Source organism: Neoarius graeffei, chromosome 18, assembly GCF_027579695.1.
Source record: "Neoarius graeffei isolate fNeoGra1 chromosome 18, fNeoGra1.pri, whole genome shotgun sequence".
Classification (NCBI taxonomy): domain Eukaryota; kingdom Metazoa; phylum Chordata; class Actinopteri; order Siluriformes; family Ariidae; genus Neoarius; species Neoarius graeffei.
Window position 1 is genome coordinate 36,722,948 of NC_083586.1, and position 17,123 is coordinate 36,740,070.

The window sequence follows — 17,123 nt, forward strand, 5'->3', positions numbered from 1 at the left end:
TTATGTCTGAAAAACAGTTTTAATTTCCAGGTCAGGGATCACAAAACACAATCTGCAAGATGTAACCTTTTCTGTACATTATATCTCTCTCTCACACACACTGATACTGTGCAGGACAAACTGAAACATGCCCCCTTTTTTTTTTTAAATTGCTCACAGCTGTCCTACAAGTTATAAAAAGCAGTCATAATCACGCCTACGATTACAGACAAAACCAAATGCAAGGACAGAATTAATAACAATGTACTTTTATTGAGAAACTGAGATTTCATATTTGTAAGATCTTAAAAAAAAAAAAAAAAAAAAAAGAAGGTACAGAACAAAGTCCAATGTTCCAATCAAATGTTGGTCGTTTGGGGGTAGGGAGAACACTACACCGAAGGGTAAAAACCAAAAAGAATTCACATGATGACTCAAAACCTTCCGGAGCGTTCACGATCCCTTGATCTCCTCCTCTCCCGGTCGCGACGGCCACGGTCCCGGGAGCGAGAGCGACGGTCACGGGAGCGAGAACGAGAGCGGTGCCTAGAGGATTAGACAAATCAGCACATCAAGTCTTACACAAACTGAATAAAATTTCAAAAAGGCATTCAGTATGAAGAACAGACTAACGCTCCATCTTGTGCAGTGTTTGTATTTGCAAAAATTTGCCACCATTTTTTTGCATACCTTTTTCTACGGCGCCCGTATAGTTCCCTCCTCAGTTCGCGAGAGATCGGCTTTAGATGCATGAAGTTACAGAATCCACCTCGAGTGCACTCCCTGTAGAGACAGACACCATGACAACAGGCATTGCTGAAAAAGCTACTGTGCCCTGATAGTTCGGGAGTCGATTGTACACTCAAACAATACAAATAAAAGAATGAAAAGAACTTGAATCGAATCAAATCAAAATCAAGCCACAGATTTATGTAGTTGCACAGACTTTTGGACAATCCTCGTTAAACTATTTGAAAAACTATATATAACCATCACAAAGGCACGTGAGGAAGAAAGTCACCCGAACGTAGTATCGGAGGTAACAGCAGTCACAAATATTGCATACACCTTTTCATACAGTATTTAGTGCACACCAACGACAAACAATTCAGATCTGATTATTTGTAGGGATGTCCGATATTGGCTTTTTTGCCGATATCCGATATGCCAATATTGTCCAACTCTCAATTTTCGATTCCGATATCAGCCGATACCGATGTCGATATGTGGGTTATTTTTCCTCAGAACTAATTTAGGTAACATCACATATCTCCTGTTGTGGAATTAACACAACATGCTTAATGTTATTGTGATGCCCCACTGGATGCATTCTTGAATGCAACAAGGCTTTCCAAATGTTAACATTGTCTGTGCAAAATAAGAAAAATACTTCAACTTAATTTAGGGAAAAAGTGCCATGTTTATTTTTTTTTTTAAATTGTCTCAAACAACAGTTTGGATTACACTCTCCCTGAGATAATCTTGACAATGCCCACAACAAATAGGGCAAATTTGACTTCTTCACAAATGATAAAACATTGTACCTGAACAACTATGTGCAACATAGCAGCATCTAAAGTCAACTAAAATAACAGGCATAGTGTATGACAGGCTACTCTTTTTTCTGTGTTAAATGAGCCTGCGTTTGTAGGATGCCTCATGAACTGTTTCTTTAACTAAAACTCAATCACCTTATTTGAATGAATGCACAAATATGAGTCAATTACAATGTGGCAACTATACTGCACAATTTTGAAAACTGCACATTTGTTTGAGCTACAAAAAATACTTCAGGCTTGAGGTGAAGTACAAAAAATGAAACATTTTAAGGTGTAAGCAGCCTGTGTCCCGACGCTTGTTTGTACGCTTCAAGACGCAGCTTGATGAGGTCATCATCTTTGCGCCGGTAAACGCTTCAGGAGCGCATAGGCACTATTTGGGTGTAACGCAAGCATTATTTTATCGGTTTTGAGGCAAAAAAAATCCGATAACGATATTAACAGATATTACATTTTTATGTTAATATCGGGCCGATAATATCTGTCCGCCGATAATATCGGACATCTCTAATTATTTGTATTCTGCAGTGTGAACACAATCACAGTGTTTACATAACCAGTTTATTTATTCATTCTATTATACTAAACTTGTCTTCTGGTTTCAGCAAAACTATTAGAGAAATGAGACACATCTTCCATGACTGATGTAATCTAATAATAATAATTACTTACACAGCACTATTTAGCAATGGCAGCTCAATAGCGCTGTAGCGCAGACAGACAGACAGTCATCTATATCCCCTGCCTTATATACAAACTATATACCTGATCTAAACACACTCCCTATTGTAAAGTGGACAAAAGCACTTAAATGACTGGAGGAGTCCACCTGCTACCTGCGAAGATGGTATGAAATGATCATCGCTGTGTGAAGAGCTTTCTGCCCTCCAGCTGTACTTCACTGATGCGGCTTGCAGTGAGCATGAACGGAGATCACCGTCACATCATAATCTAATCCTATTTAGAAAGCATACCTACATTAATTACTTAATGAACATCATACTTCAGGTATCCTGTATGAAATGACGGAGATTTCCTTTTTCAGTGTCAACAGTACAATATTATTATTTCAAGCTTGTTATACTGACCCCATTTCATACTGCCTGCAGCAGGCTTCTCTGAAGTCAGTAACGGGCGAGAGTTCAGCATGGATGGGCTGGCTGTTGAACCAGCGGTTATTCAGGTCCATCACAGCTTTCTCAGCATCCTCCTCACGCCGGAACTGCTCAAAGACATGGGTGAAAATACAGCTTTTAAATACAAATACTGAAGCTGTTTTGAGAATGTAGTAAAAACTAATAAACGAGAAAAGAGACAGACAGTCATCTATATCCCCCGCCCTATATACCAACTATATACCCAAGTTTCAAGATATTATTAGTCACATTTTTCAAGTTCTGCTGCAGGAAAATCAACCCTACCTCTTTACACTGACCTCAGCAGCCCAGGGCATAAACCCACCAGACCTTTGGTCCAGGGGAGCTAAAAATTAAAATCTCTCACATTTCTTAGTATCAAAAAGGCGCATATACATTACTTAAATCAACATGTATACCAACTTTCAAGACCATACCACTCTCAGTTTTCAAGTTCTGCTCCGGAAACAAAACCCATCCTTAAGACTAACTTGAGAGACTAAGTCTGAAATTGTTTCCATGGAAACATGAAGAATTAAAATTTCTCAAAATTTCTTAGTATGCCAGTATTCCGCAAACCAGTATGCACTGTACAAGGAAGTAAGATGGCAGAATGTCAAAACAGTAGCTGAGTTTAACAGCAAAGTTTTCAGGTTTTTATCTTCAATGTTAATGAAGTAAATATTATAAAAGGTTTGTTTATTTTATTTTGACACAAAACCAAACAACAACAACAAAAAAAACCTACATAAAATTACACAAAACTAACAAATTTATGAAAATCTGTAGCGAGACTGTGAAAACCGTAATGGTTACAGGCAAACCGTAATAGTTGGCAGCTAGGACTCTGACTGTAAAGAACGCTCATAGCTCTAAGGCTCCGTTTTCAATCAATCATTGATCGTTCTATAAATTTGAGCAGTTCATCACACTTGAAGTTACTTAAAATTGGTGCAATACATTTTTACGTTTTGTTGAAAAAATTAGTGTTATTAGAATATGGTACTGCCCATTTCTGGTTGGTGTGACTCACATGAATCGCCATATTACTGGGCAGTACTGGATCATTTTGATACGGTGTCCATGCAAACTATAATGGATGCGATGGCCAGATAAAAATTTACCTGTTGACATTATTCCTCCCCGCTTATTCAGGGATTCACTTGACACTTTTGGTCCTTTGAGATTTGTAAACACTTCCTTATTAAATAGGGTTGTTCATGCATACTTGAAGCATGCGACCGTGCTAACCACTACAATCTCTTTTCAGATAAAACTAATATGGACCCGGAGAACTTAAACTTTAGACCCTTTTTGTAACTACCATTTTTATCTAAAATCTGGGTAAAGTTTGTTCTGGATGAGGTTCAGAACTTTCTACAGATAAATAATATTCGGCAGGTATTTCAGTCTGGTTTTAATTAACATCACAAAACAAAGTGCTGTGAGTGTTATAAATGACATCTTGTGGATCATTGACTTTGGCACACAATCAGTTCTTGTGTTGCTTGATTTAACTGCAGCCTTTGATGCTGTTAATCACGAAATTCTTTTGTCCCGACTAAAGAAGGTATTGGACTGGATCAAGTCTTATCTTAGTGACAGGACTTTGTATTGGGAATGATCTTGTGATGTCTTCAAGAGCCAACATAAACTGTGGGGTCCCACAGGGGTCTATTCTGGGTCCTCTTTTTTCATTGCCTCCATTAGGTTAAATTTTCAGGAAGAATATCATCTTTCCATAGTTATGCTAATGACGCCCATATTTAGTTACCCGTCAGCAATAAATCTGTTGATGCATTATTAAATTGTATTACTGACCTTAAACAGGGTAGCTGTACATTTTTCAAGTACAAATTTAAAAAAGACTTAAGACCTTTTCAAGACCTCTAAATGGAAAAATTAAGACTGTACCATGACAAAGAAAATGATAAATACGACAACTTAAAACTTTTCTGCAATAGTTTTTTTACGAACCTTAAGAAGAATGCACACAATTGGTGAACAACAGGGTGCATCAATACCAACTGTTAGATATGCAAACAGCTGAAGCAAAGTCGTGTGTTCTGGGCCTGCAGAACTACTGTAGCAGCAAGGAGAAGACTGGTGTTTACTGGAGAAAACACCATGAATCATTTCAAAAACGAAAACAATAAACGGCAAGTAGAACCAGCTGAACAACCTTAGCCGGCATTATTTCAATCCCCAAAGATTATCTTTGATTATGTGTGATTTTGTGTCCGACAGCAAAATCAGTCTGAGTGTCGTACAGTACACAGCTGGCTGAGGAAGTTCTCGAGTATCTTCTGCATTATAGCAGGTAACAGCATAAACCTGTTTATGCAGTCATACAATCAGAGCGTTACATTAAACACAGAAAAACAACTGTCACCTTTCATAACCATTATCAATGTGTTGTAAGGCCAAAAAAAAAAAAAATTGTTTTTCAGGTAACATGAAATACTAAAATAAGGTCGGTAGGTAGGAAAAAGGTTTTTTTTCTTAATTTTTTTTATTTTGTTCGAAAAAATTAACACAAGTAAACATCTTACAAAATAGTATTTTGGCACAGAATCCTTTATACCACACATCATAAAAAAAAGTGTTTTAAATCTTTAAACGAATAAAAAAAAAAAAAAATGTATATATATATATATATATATATATATATATATATATATATATATATATATATATATATATATATATATATACATAGCGAGAGTTCGAGTTATGATCTACGGAAGCGTATTGCTGCCACACTCAAAAAATTGGCTTAGAATCAAGTAATTACGTGAAAAGATATTGTTAAAGTTATCACGTTTTTACAATATATTTATCATGTAATAACATAACATCACAATTTCATGATACGAACTTATCACGTTATTTCATGATATTTTCATGTAATAACGTGAAAACACCTTATCAAGAAATAACGTGAAAGTATGGTTTAACGTCCTAGGCTAGGCTACTTCCATTAAAAGCAGACGGCCTAGCCCAGCCCACTGTAGAACTTGGGTAGAGCAAAAACACCGAGCAAAAACATGGCTGAATCCTGAATGACCCCTATTTGTATAAATAGGGGACTACATAGGTGGCAAAATGTAGTGTTTTTCCCTGCCATGGAAGTGCACTTCAGTGGCGGCTGGCTTTTGTAAAAGTGAGGGAGGAAGGAATGCTTGGTTGAAGGTCACGGGCCCCAATGCGACCGCACCTGCTGGACCGGCTATAGTCACACGCACGGGTTGAGTTGATAATAGTTTTTCCTGAATAATTCATTAACATCCTTTCCACGGTGTCAAACAACTGGCAACAGTCAACAAGTAAAAGAACAACAATAACATTATTTCACAACTATTTACATGGGATATAGCCGTGTTTAAGACAAACATTGATGTTAAGGAATGATTCAGGCCAACTGATTGAGGCTCCCTATTTATATATCAAGTCAATTCTCCGTGCTGTCTGATTTGCAAATCTATCTGTGACCTGATCGTACCACGCTGGATCTTTTTGGAGTGTCTTGAGAATCTTTTTTTCAATTGAAATAATGGCCAGATGTTTTAATCTCTCCTGCCCCATTGCGTTGCGTGTGTACGTTTTAATTCTCTTGAGGCACGAAAAACTCCTTTCAACCCCTGCAGAGGTTGCGCCAATTGTTCCAATCAGGGACATGAGCCTGTACAACTGTGGCATCGCCCCATCAAGACCGCTGGACTTCATGAAGCCAAGGGCATCGCAAAGTTTTCTTGATGAATTTATTTCTGCATTGTGATAAAAATGCTGCAGTTCGATTCTCAGCTTTTCTTGATCAAAAAGGTGGCCATATGTCTCCATCAAATTTGACAGTAGCTGCGTAGGAAATGATATTTTGAACGAGTCGAATTTCGCCGCATCCAAAAGCTCCATGAAGCGCAAGCGGTCGAGGTGTTGAAAGCGCTGAGTTATTTGAGTGCGCAAGTTGTCATGGATGGAATCATAAAGTGCTCTGTAGGACTGACGGGGATTAAGCAGCCTTCTTTTGACCCTGTGAAACAAGTCAGGGTCTTCTGTTAGAGAGGCAGCCCTGGCGTAGATTTTGTCAAAGGCGCTCTGTACTTTTAGCTCATCCAATATTTGCAGGAGATTCTCTATTCGCCGTTTGCAAAAGGCGACATCCATGGATTTGTGCTGCAAGATGTCAAACACCACGTCAGTGTGCGAAAACTGCTCAAAAGTGAAGAGTAAAAACGCAAATTCAAACTCTTGCATTTTCGACCTCAAACCATCAGCTAAACGTATTGTCTCATCATCCATCATTGGGCGCTCAGTAATGTTCTCGAAAATCTGAAGTAGTTCGTCATAATTTGAAGCAACCGTGTTCACGACCCTAGAGGAAAAGTTCCAGCGAGTGGGAGCGCTCCGGGGAATGTGGGCGCAACTGAACTCCTCGAGTAAAGAAACCCTCTTGCTGGACTTGGAGAAAAAAGACGTGAAGCCACCCAAGTGAGCAAAGTAGTATTTTGTTTGGGGAATGGTCTTAACACCCTGACTTAAAACTAGGTTTAAGCGATGTGCATAGCAGTGGACACATGTTGCACAGGGAGCCAATTCTCTCACTTTAGCCTGAAGGCCATTCAAGTCCGAGGCCATGACCGCGGCACCATCGTAAGTCTGAGCGACAAGTTTATCCTTGAAATTGAAACCTGACAACTCAGTCTGCACGAAATTGAACAAGGATTGTGCACTGCGACCACTGGACACATCAAAAAATCCTAGAAAGCGTTCCTGAATTGTACCTTGATTATCGACATAGCGCAAGATGACAGACAGCTGTGAATGACAGCTTACGTCTGTGGTCTCGTTGATTTGCCACGAAAAGAAGGGTGCCGTGTTAAGTTGCTTTTGGATTTCTGAATTAATTGAACCAGCTATAGCGGATATTAGATCATTCTGGATTGTTTTTGACATGCCTGTGAAGACAGTCGAACTTTCCAGATGCTCTGCCAGAACACGATCATAGCGAGCAATAACCTCCGCTAGCTCCCTGTAATTGCCCTTATTGTCCGAATTCCCCCCTTCTTCATGTCCCCTCAGTGACAACTCTTGCATGCCTAGGTAGGCTGTTGCATCTATCAGACGTTTTAATACCTCTCTATTGCGACTCACTTTAGCATTGTGCTGCTGGATTTGCAGCCGCACACCCTCGTCTACCACCCTATCTATTGGCATGGTGCCTAGTAAGGACAGTCGGATAGCAGCACCAACGTGGTCTTGACACTTCTCATGGCGTTTGGTTGCCCTATCTAGATTTTTTAAATCATTGAAACCATGAACACTCCACGCTTGTGATTTGGCATTGTTCATTAGCAAACAGGGCCAGCAATATAATCGATGGGTGGTAACGCTACCAGTGAGCCATGTGTACCTAGCAAACCATGTAGCATTCACTGTACTGCCTTTGCCATTGGGTTTTGTGATTTCGATTTTAGGGGTTGGTCTACCTGCTGCTTTGATGGCTAATTTTTCACTGTAGCTCAGCCCATGGAAGGGTTTTGCAAGCAAAACATTCACCACGTCCTGCGTTTCCATTACTTTATTCGTAGAATATCTATAACATAGTCAATCCACTTCCACCTCGCCGTTCTCACTCTGACTGCCGAAGTGCCCGAGTCACCGGATCTAGAAGTTAAGTTTGATAAGATAACCCCTCCCCCCAGGCAGCTAAGGCCTCTACTTATTGGTTCATTGCGCAACTAGGGCTGCAGCCTATTGGTTGATATTTTGTAGCACTTGTCAGATCTCTTAGCTAGTCCCACCCTCTTAGAGGAGGATTTTCCTCCTCTCTCTCATTGAAGTCTATGTTAACCACGAGCCGCCAGTGCCGGAGACTGTTTGAATCGGAGTGAATGGGAGCCGAAGGGAGGAAGAGCCTCCGTGCAGTAATTTCTAATAGCGAGCGATAGGGGGTGCTAATGTAATTTCACCCAGAGAAACGAATATAATGTACATGTCGTATTTGGCAGTAAAATAGAAATATTCAAGGACAGCAATTCATTAAATTGGTCAAGACAATTTCAACTTTTTATTCTTAGAATTTTTAAGGAGGATCTTCCTCCCTCTCCTCACTGGAGAAGCCACCTGTGGTGCACTTGTATACTGAAGAGGAAGCAATTTGCATTACAGCCTTGAACGAGGATTCAAAATGGTGGCTCGGCTCAGTTTTCCCTTCCTCCTTCAGTATACAAGTGCGCTTCCATGTTTATGCAGGAGGGCTGATAGAAGTGGCGAAACATTTTACTTTTTATCGTTTCTTTCACAACTTGAATGCGTTGAAACAAAAAATTGACAAACTAACACCGCTTACACTAAAATATCGAGGGAAATTTGTAATAAAAACTTTACGGTCGGCAATTTCAACGCGGAAATTCTCGATCGGTCGGGTTACCGGAAACACACTTTTTTTTGGCCTAATAACTAAACTAATTATCAGTGCAATTGTTATATCAATGTTCATTATTCAAAAATAATCATTAATTATCTATAACCCATGAATAATTGTTTGTATTACTACTACTGCTACTAATAACTACTTTTTTAATAATAATTAAAAAAAAGTAACTCAATTTTATAACATTTTAATAATCAGCACTTATTAGCTATATTAATAATGAATAGCGTAGCAATTATTATAATTCAGTATTATTACTACTTAATTAATAAGCAGTGATTATCAAAATGTAATAAGTAGTAATTATCATCAACTACTAAATTATACTAATAAATAATAAGTAGTGATTATTAAAATGCTATAAAATTGAGTCATAAGATTAGTTAAAATTATTATTAAAAAAGTAGTTATTATTATTATTATTAGTAGTAGTAGTGATACAAAATTATTCATGGATTATAGATAACTTGTTTTTAATAGTGAACATTGATAACTGAACTGATAATAACATTAACAAGTACTACTAGTAGTATTTGTTTATTATTATTATTATTATTATTAGTAGTAGTAGTAGTAGTAGTACAGTTATTTTATATCAATGTTCACTATTTAAAAAAATTATCTATAATCCATGAGTATTTGTTTGTATTCTACCAATTACTACTTTTTAATAATTATTTGCAATAATTTAATAACTTAATTTTATAACATTTAATAATCCCTAGTACTTATTAATCACTAATTCATATTAATCACTAATTCATAAGTAGTAATGATTAATAATCAATAATTACTATTACTAATTATTATTAGTGGTTGTTAATATTCTTATTATTATATTAAAAACACTTGTAGGCGATAAGTAATAAAACAAACTTTTTGTACAAATTATTTATATTGTACTATATTTAGAATTATTGTATTTTCTGGAGTTCTTTTTCATTGAGTTTTGAAATAAAGGTTGTTTATATATTTATATTAAACTTAGTACAATAAACAATGTTAATTATGTAAAAAAAATGATGCTAATCATTATTATTATTAGTAGTAGTATTTCCTATAAGTCCCATTTTCCACCTGACTTTTGTGTGCATGCGCGAACCCCCCTGCGTTTCACTCCGGAGCGCTTGACCTCTAACACGCACGTGTGCCTCGTGTCGGTGAAAAACCAGTTTCCCAGTCCGCCGTGTCCCCAGCGCTGCGGTACTGTCTTTAAACACATTTGTGCGATCCAGCGCTTTTTTTTAAAATCGCAAACGAGTCTTCTCCTTATTTTGGAGGTATCTATCATCCCCCAACCACTTATCGTTAAACAGACATCTTCCCATAATTATCAACGCTTTCTAGCGCCCACGTAAGCTACCTGCGCATCTCTCACTCTTCACAGCCACCGCACCACACCACACCACACCGCCTCCAGTAGCCTCCTAACGTTAGCTCTTGATCTACGGAACGCACAGAACCAATGCTGCCCCCAAAAGGTACGCTGCTCACGTTTAAAATTACAGTTAAAAAAAATACCCCAAACCGGATGGAGACATTTCACTCATTCGGTCCAATATTAAATTTAATACCTCCCTTTTGAAAATTCCAGTCATTCCAAACAATTTAAGACGTTTTTAGGCCTTGAAAACAGAAAGTGGTATTTAAGACTTTTTAAAGACCCGCGGGAACCCTGTTAAACATTGGATGCCTGAAGATGTTTAAGACTTTAACCAGCACAAAACTGAGATAATTTATATTGGTCCTGGTTCATCTAACAGCTCTAGTGCATTACTTGGTTAGTTAAGGAAGGAAGGAAGTACAACTTTATTCATCACACACTTGTGAAATTCCTCTCTGCATTTAACCCATCTGTAGCAGTGTGAACACACACGTGAGCAATGAGCACACACATATACCCAGAGCAGTGGGCAGCCATGCTAACAGCGCCCGGGGAGCAGTTGGGAGTTAGGTGCCTCGCTCAAGGGCACCTCAGCCCAAGGCCGTCCCATATTAACCTAACCGCATGTCTTTGGACTGTGGGGGAAACCGGAGCACCCGGAGGAAACCCACGCAAACATGGGGAGAACATGCAGACTCCACACAGAAAGGCCCTCAACGGCCACTGGGCTTGAACCCAGAACCTTCTTGCTGTGAGGCGACAGTGCGAACCACTACACCACCGTGCCACCCATCCATCGCTGCAAACCCCTAATAAAAGACCTAGGAGTGGCGATTGATGGAAATTTGATAAACGAGTAAGCCAGGTCGTAAAAAAGCTTTTAACAACTCAGTGTTTTGGCAAAAGTAAAGCCCTTTTTAAGTAGAGTGACACACGCCTTCATTTTTTTGAGACTTGATTATCGTAACTCTTTATATGCGAGGATTAGCACAACTTCTTGAAGTTGCAGCTTGTTCAGAATACAGCAGCCAGATTTGTTCCAGGTCAGGGATGGTGAAAACTAAAAAAAATCTTGACCGACCACCGAGCCTCATTAGCCGGTTAAAGTCGGTTAACCTATGAGTTTAAACAGGGATGCAAACGGCGCGCCTTTTAGCGGATGCCACCTTTTTCACGGCTGAATCGTGCAAAATCCGATTTTTGGGGGGGGGGGGGGGGGGGGGGGGGCGTTGGAGTGTCTGAATAATTTCATCAGAGTAAATTCTGTATGCTCAAAGGAAAGCAATCGGATCTGCACAATTCAGCCGTGAAAAAGTCGGCATCTGCGCCTTTAGTTTGTGTGGAGAGATATGATCTGCAATAACATGCATTGTTGGCTACAGACCGAAACATACTTTCAGAATGCACTGGCCAAGGCAGGACTAAACTCCATGTGCCTTTTAATAATAATAATAAAAAAAAAAACAATAGTAATTTGTAAGCTAAAAAGCCTGTGTCTACACTTTTTTTCTTTCGCCGAGTGGCAGCTGTGTTCAACTGGGGCGGGACATGACTGAATGGGTGTTTCTGATTTGTCAGCTGTCTTTAACTGGGGCAGGAGGGCAGGACATGACTAAATGGGTGTTTCTGATTCGTCAGCTGTCGTCCTTACACCGCATGGCACGCCCCAAGCGTTTACAACACAGAATTCCAAGTCCTCCGCTCCAAAATCGGCAGCTTCAAAATGATTGATTTTTTTTTTTTAACCGACAACCAAAAAAAAAAATTAACCGGTTGACGTTGATTCGGTCAACCACCGGTCAAACGGTCATCGGTTAACATCCCTATTCCAGGTACTCACAAGTACAAGGCTATTACTCCAGTACTCGCATCGTGACTGGCTGGCAATTAAATTTTAAGGTCTTATTTTTGGTTTTTAAATCCTTTTATGATCAAGCACCTAGTTACTTGTCAGAACTGCTCATCCCCTACGTTCTCTTAGTTGTGCAGAAAAGATGGAGGGGGATCAGGCTTTTAGTGTAGTCGCTCCTGGGTTCTGGAAGGACCTCCCTTTAAATGTCAGAACAGCTCCTTCTCTTCCTGTGTTTAAAACCAGATTACTGCTCACTTATGTATCCCCTCGCTCTCGCTTATATCAGAAAGCAAGCAGTCGAAGGAACAGGATGCTTATTATGAATCCTGACTTCAACAAATAACCCTGAAACAAGCAAGTAAAGAGCAGTGTCTCTCCCCAGGGATTTCAAATAGCATCCTGGTAAACTGTCATTTTGAAAGAGCATTTTGCTTCTTGAAATACTGTCAAAATCCACCCTGTATGTTCTGTAAATACATTGTCAGTAAACAGGAAGTCAATGTGGGACAGACCTGAAAACGGTACACACGGTCTAGAACCCCAAGCTGAACTTTGGTACCAAGTGGCTATGACTTGTGGTTGCTGAGAAAAAGGGTGTTTCGGACAGACAGATGGACAGACAGAGGCAAACCAGTATGCCCCCCCCCTTCTTTGGAATGGGGGTATTATCTCCCCTCCCCGATTGCTATTAACTTAATTATTGTTAATCATTATTTTATTTTGTATCTTTTATCATGGGCGGCACGGTGGTGTAGTGGTTAGCACTGTCGCCTCACAGCAAGAAGGTCGGGGTTCGAGCCCTGGGGCCGGCGAGGGCCTTTCTGTGCGGAGTTTGCATGCTCTCCCCGTGTCCACGTAGGTTTCCTCCGGGTGCTCCGGTTTCCCCCACAGTCCAAAGACATGCAGGTTAGGTTAACTGGTGACTCTAAATTGACCGTAGGTGTGAATGTGAGTGTGAATGGTTGTCTGTGTCTATGTGTCAGCCCTGTGATGACCTGGCGACTTGTCCAGGGTGTACCCCGCCTTTCGCCCGTAGTCAGCTGGGATAGGCTCCAGCTTGCCTGCAACCCTGTAGAACAGGATAAAGCGGCTAGAGATAATGAGATCTTTTATCATGCCTTAAGCGGCTGCTTTTTTAATTAAATATGCACAGCACTGTCTAGGGAGGTCTAATTTTTTTGTGACATGTGCTTTCTTTAGCACTTTGATATGGCATTGATTTATTTAAATGTGATACACAAATACATTTGCTTGACTGATTAGCGCTGAAAACGCAGGTTGTTACTGAGTTCCACTGTTGCAGCCAGAGAATTTCACTGAAACATGCGGCGTGTTTTTGTCGTAGCTACACAGTGTTATGGATCTGAGGTCCGTCTCTTACCTTCACATAAACATTGCCAACAAGGTGGTCACCCAGATTATCACACACGTTCATCTCCTCCACTTCGCCATACTTCTCCTCCATTTCTGTGAAGACTTCCTAAAAACGAGGCTGGATGTTAAAAAGAATGTGCAAAAAAACCAAACAAAACAAACATGCAAGTGTGTGCATGTTTGAAGCTCACCTCGAAAAACTCATCATAATGCTCCTGCATTTCCACATCGCTCACAGCACCTAGGAACAAAAACAGTTTAGAAATTTGCATTTATACCGGAGTTTAAAAGTAAAAGCGGCTACTTGGACTGTGTTCACACCCGCAACTGGGAAAGTGACCGGCAACCATTCATTTGCTATTCGACTTAGATTCTAATCGTTTATTTCCTATTTAACAGCGTATGGGGTGCAAAAGTGGGGGAACACAGACATTTGTAAATTGTATTTTGGACACAGTGTTTTCTTATTGTGAATGCCATCAAAAATAGTAGCTGGAGCCTCTACACACATGAGGCAAACTGGAAGAGACAACAACAACAACGCAAGACAACTAACTGACCAATACAATATTTAACAGGAGTGTATCTCAGGGTGTAGAACCCAAATCCGTAGTCAGCCTGCAGAAGTCTTAAATAATTGTAAAGGAATACTGGGGACTGGAGTAGCTCAGCGGATGAGGTTCTGCACCAGGGACCAGAAAGTTCTAGGTTCCAGTCACACAAAATGTTCAGTACTTTTCAGCGCAGCTAAATCTTGCCATACCGGCATAAACTCACACTGACCTTTGAGAGTTTGTCTTTATATTTAATATAAACTGCACGCACCATCAAAACTAAACCGGAATCAATTATATGACGATATCCATAGAAATTCAATTTTCTACTGTAAAGCTGAACGAGTTATCAAAGCAATAATTAAACACCCTTCACTCTTCAATCTCTAGGTGGTACAATTGTCTCCTGTTGATGCGGTTTTAGAATACAACCAATTGTGTGAGAACCTCGAAATATTACAAAAAACATCCACTCAAGTTATCCTTTTTCCTGTACATCGACAGCAACAAAAAAGGAACTGGAGATATTTAATGGACTGATGAGGGTTTAAGGTGTAGTGTGCAACATTCCAGACCACCAGCTCTGCCTCTTATTAATCACACAGCTACAACTGAACATGTTCCTCTGAGTAACATGAGAATAGCAATTGTGCAATAATGGGACTTACAGCGAGAGGCGTCAGCTGTCTGAGCGCTGTTCTGAGGGTTACGGTAGATGTTTTGGATCAAAATGGTCTGCAGATAAAAGGAAAAGCAGGTTATGCTAGAGCACTGCAAGCAAAGCAGTCAAAACAGTTTTAAGACAATTTTTAAAGCAGCTAAAGACATTTTATACACTACGTTTTGCTTTTATTTACTCTTCTCTCATGTCGGCTCTTAATGATTTAAAATGTATGTATTATTTAGGGATGCACTGATACCACTTTTTTCAGACTGAGTACTTACCTTTGTGTACTTGCTGATACCAAGTACCGATACAAGTATTGAAGGCAGTATTTCCACCTTAAAAAAACAACTACCTTGCCTGGCATAGCCAGATTATGACCCAGACTTAAGCTGATTCATTAAACTTTTAATCGCATCCCGTTAGATGTACAGCAAACATCTTTGCTGACAAATGCTTCAAGTGCAGTTTGCTCTTTTAAAGAAAATGCACTGTTCAGCAGCCACTGGTTGTGCACAAAAAGTGCCTTAAATGGTCTGTCGTCATTAAAAAAAAAAAAAAAGTTGCTCCGTTTCGGATTATTATTTAGCCGGGGAAAATTTGTTTCAACAGGAGAAGGGCCAGACCTGTTCCACAAAGTACATCTGGGTCTGATTATACCAGAACAATTACCATCAAAGTACAAAGAACTAGAAGACAGGTTTTATTTTCTTCAGATGTGCTCTGGTTGCGATAATAAATGAGTATCAAATAAAAAGCATAACAGGAGACCATTTGCAACCAAAAATAAACAAAAGCGTTCTGTGTAAAGAAAAAGCTGACACGGCCAGTATCTCAATTAAACAAAATGACAAACTACTTCAGTCAGCATACAATGGTGGTGTCTAAGAACTAAACTTTTTTTTTTTTTTTAAATGAGAGGCAGGTTCTTTTTGATGAACAGAATCATCTCTGCATGATCAGCTGTGCGCCTGTTTCCGTTTTCATTCACGATATGTGATACTGAGCTGAACAGCCTTTGGCTGTCGACACGGAGCACAGAAGTTATCGCAATGCCCCAGATGTGACGCACATCCTCAAACAACTGCGATAGCTTGGCTGGTGTGTGAGCACCAGAACAGTTTCGCTTGTAATGTGACTTGAAGAGTAAAAGGTCACATCCATCCACTGTGCGGTGAAAGTAAGGAGAGATGTTGGGCACAAACTGAGTCCAAATATCACATGTGAAGCTGAAGGCTGAAATGTCACGCAACAGGTCACGAATGTGCTTTTTCATGACAGACACCTTTAGTAAAACAGCATCTGTGACGTTATAACGACTGGGAATTTCATAGTATGCCAAAAAGGTGCTCCTCCTAGAACTGCCACCTTATTATGGTGGAGGGGTTTGTATGCTTGAATGATCCTAGGACAGGGATGGGCAACTTGCATGATAAAGAGGGCCACAATTTTTCATCACCACCATCAGAGGGCCACATGACCGCGCACTTCAACTAATCAGATATGAGAGAAGTTACAAAAGAATTTTAAATAAGAACAAAATATTTGTATATTCTTATGTCTGTATGCTTATTGAACCAACACACATTTATTTAATATTTTCCACACTGAAATGCATTTAACATAATGCTCGTCTTGTTAAACGACAAACACAAGCTTGTTTTAAAAGAAACAAAGTGCAAAGGGCTCACATTCAATGGGGCAGAAAACTAAAAAAAAAACAAAAACAGCGGCCCAACATTAAGTGCAACTTAATGAGATACTTGTGGTTTTGCCTGCTGGTGTTAGGACTGGGACTGTTTTGGCCTCTAGAGGCCGCTGTTATGTTTATCTTGTCATGTTTGTTTTGGCCTCTAGAGGCCGCCACTGTGTTTGTCTTGATTGCCTGTTTCCTGCCCCGCCCTGTTCCTTAATTAGTTTGTGTATAAATACCCCTCTGTTTGCTCCCTTGTCACGGAGTCTTTGTGCTGTAATGCTTTTCGTTAGAACCTGTGTCCTTGCGGTTGCCCTTGTGGTTTCTTGTTGGATTTTTCACTTAACCTTTGGTATCTTCTGAGCGTTTACATTTTTGCCTTTTTCTTTTTTGGTCTTTGAACTTTTGGATTTTCTTTTTTTGATCAATCTTCTGAGTGTTTTGCATTTTGGATTATACTTTTTGTTTTTTGCCCCAGAACCTCTGGATTATACT

The 17,123-nt window shown here is 39.6% G+C and overlaps 1 protein-coding gene across 1 annotated transcript in view; it reads right to left on the reverse strand.

Annotated features, from left to right (window-relative positions):
* Window positions 1–17,123, reverse strand: part of u2af1 (U2 small nuclear RNA auxiliary factor 1) — a 41,681-nt gene continuing 24,558 nt past the window's right edge. Inside the window, exons 3-8 of the mRNA XM_060898755.1 lie at window positions 14,940–15,006; window positions 13,909–13,958; window positions 13,725–13,823; window positions 2,627–2,760; window positions 670–762; window positions 1–525 (exon numbers count right to left, since the gene is read on the reverse strand). Coding sequence (XP_060754738.1) covers window positions 414–525; window positions 670–762; window positions 2,627–2,760; window positions 13,725–13,823; window positions 13,909–13,958; window positions 14,940–15,006 — 555 coding nt within the window. The 3' untranslated portion in view covers window positions 1–413. The remainder of the gene's footprint in view (window positions 526–669; window positions 763–2,626; window positions 2,761–13,724; window positions 13,824–13,908; window positions 13,959–14,939; window positions 15,007–17,123) is intronic.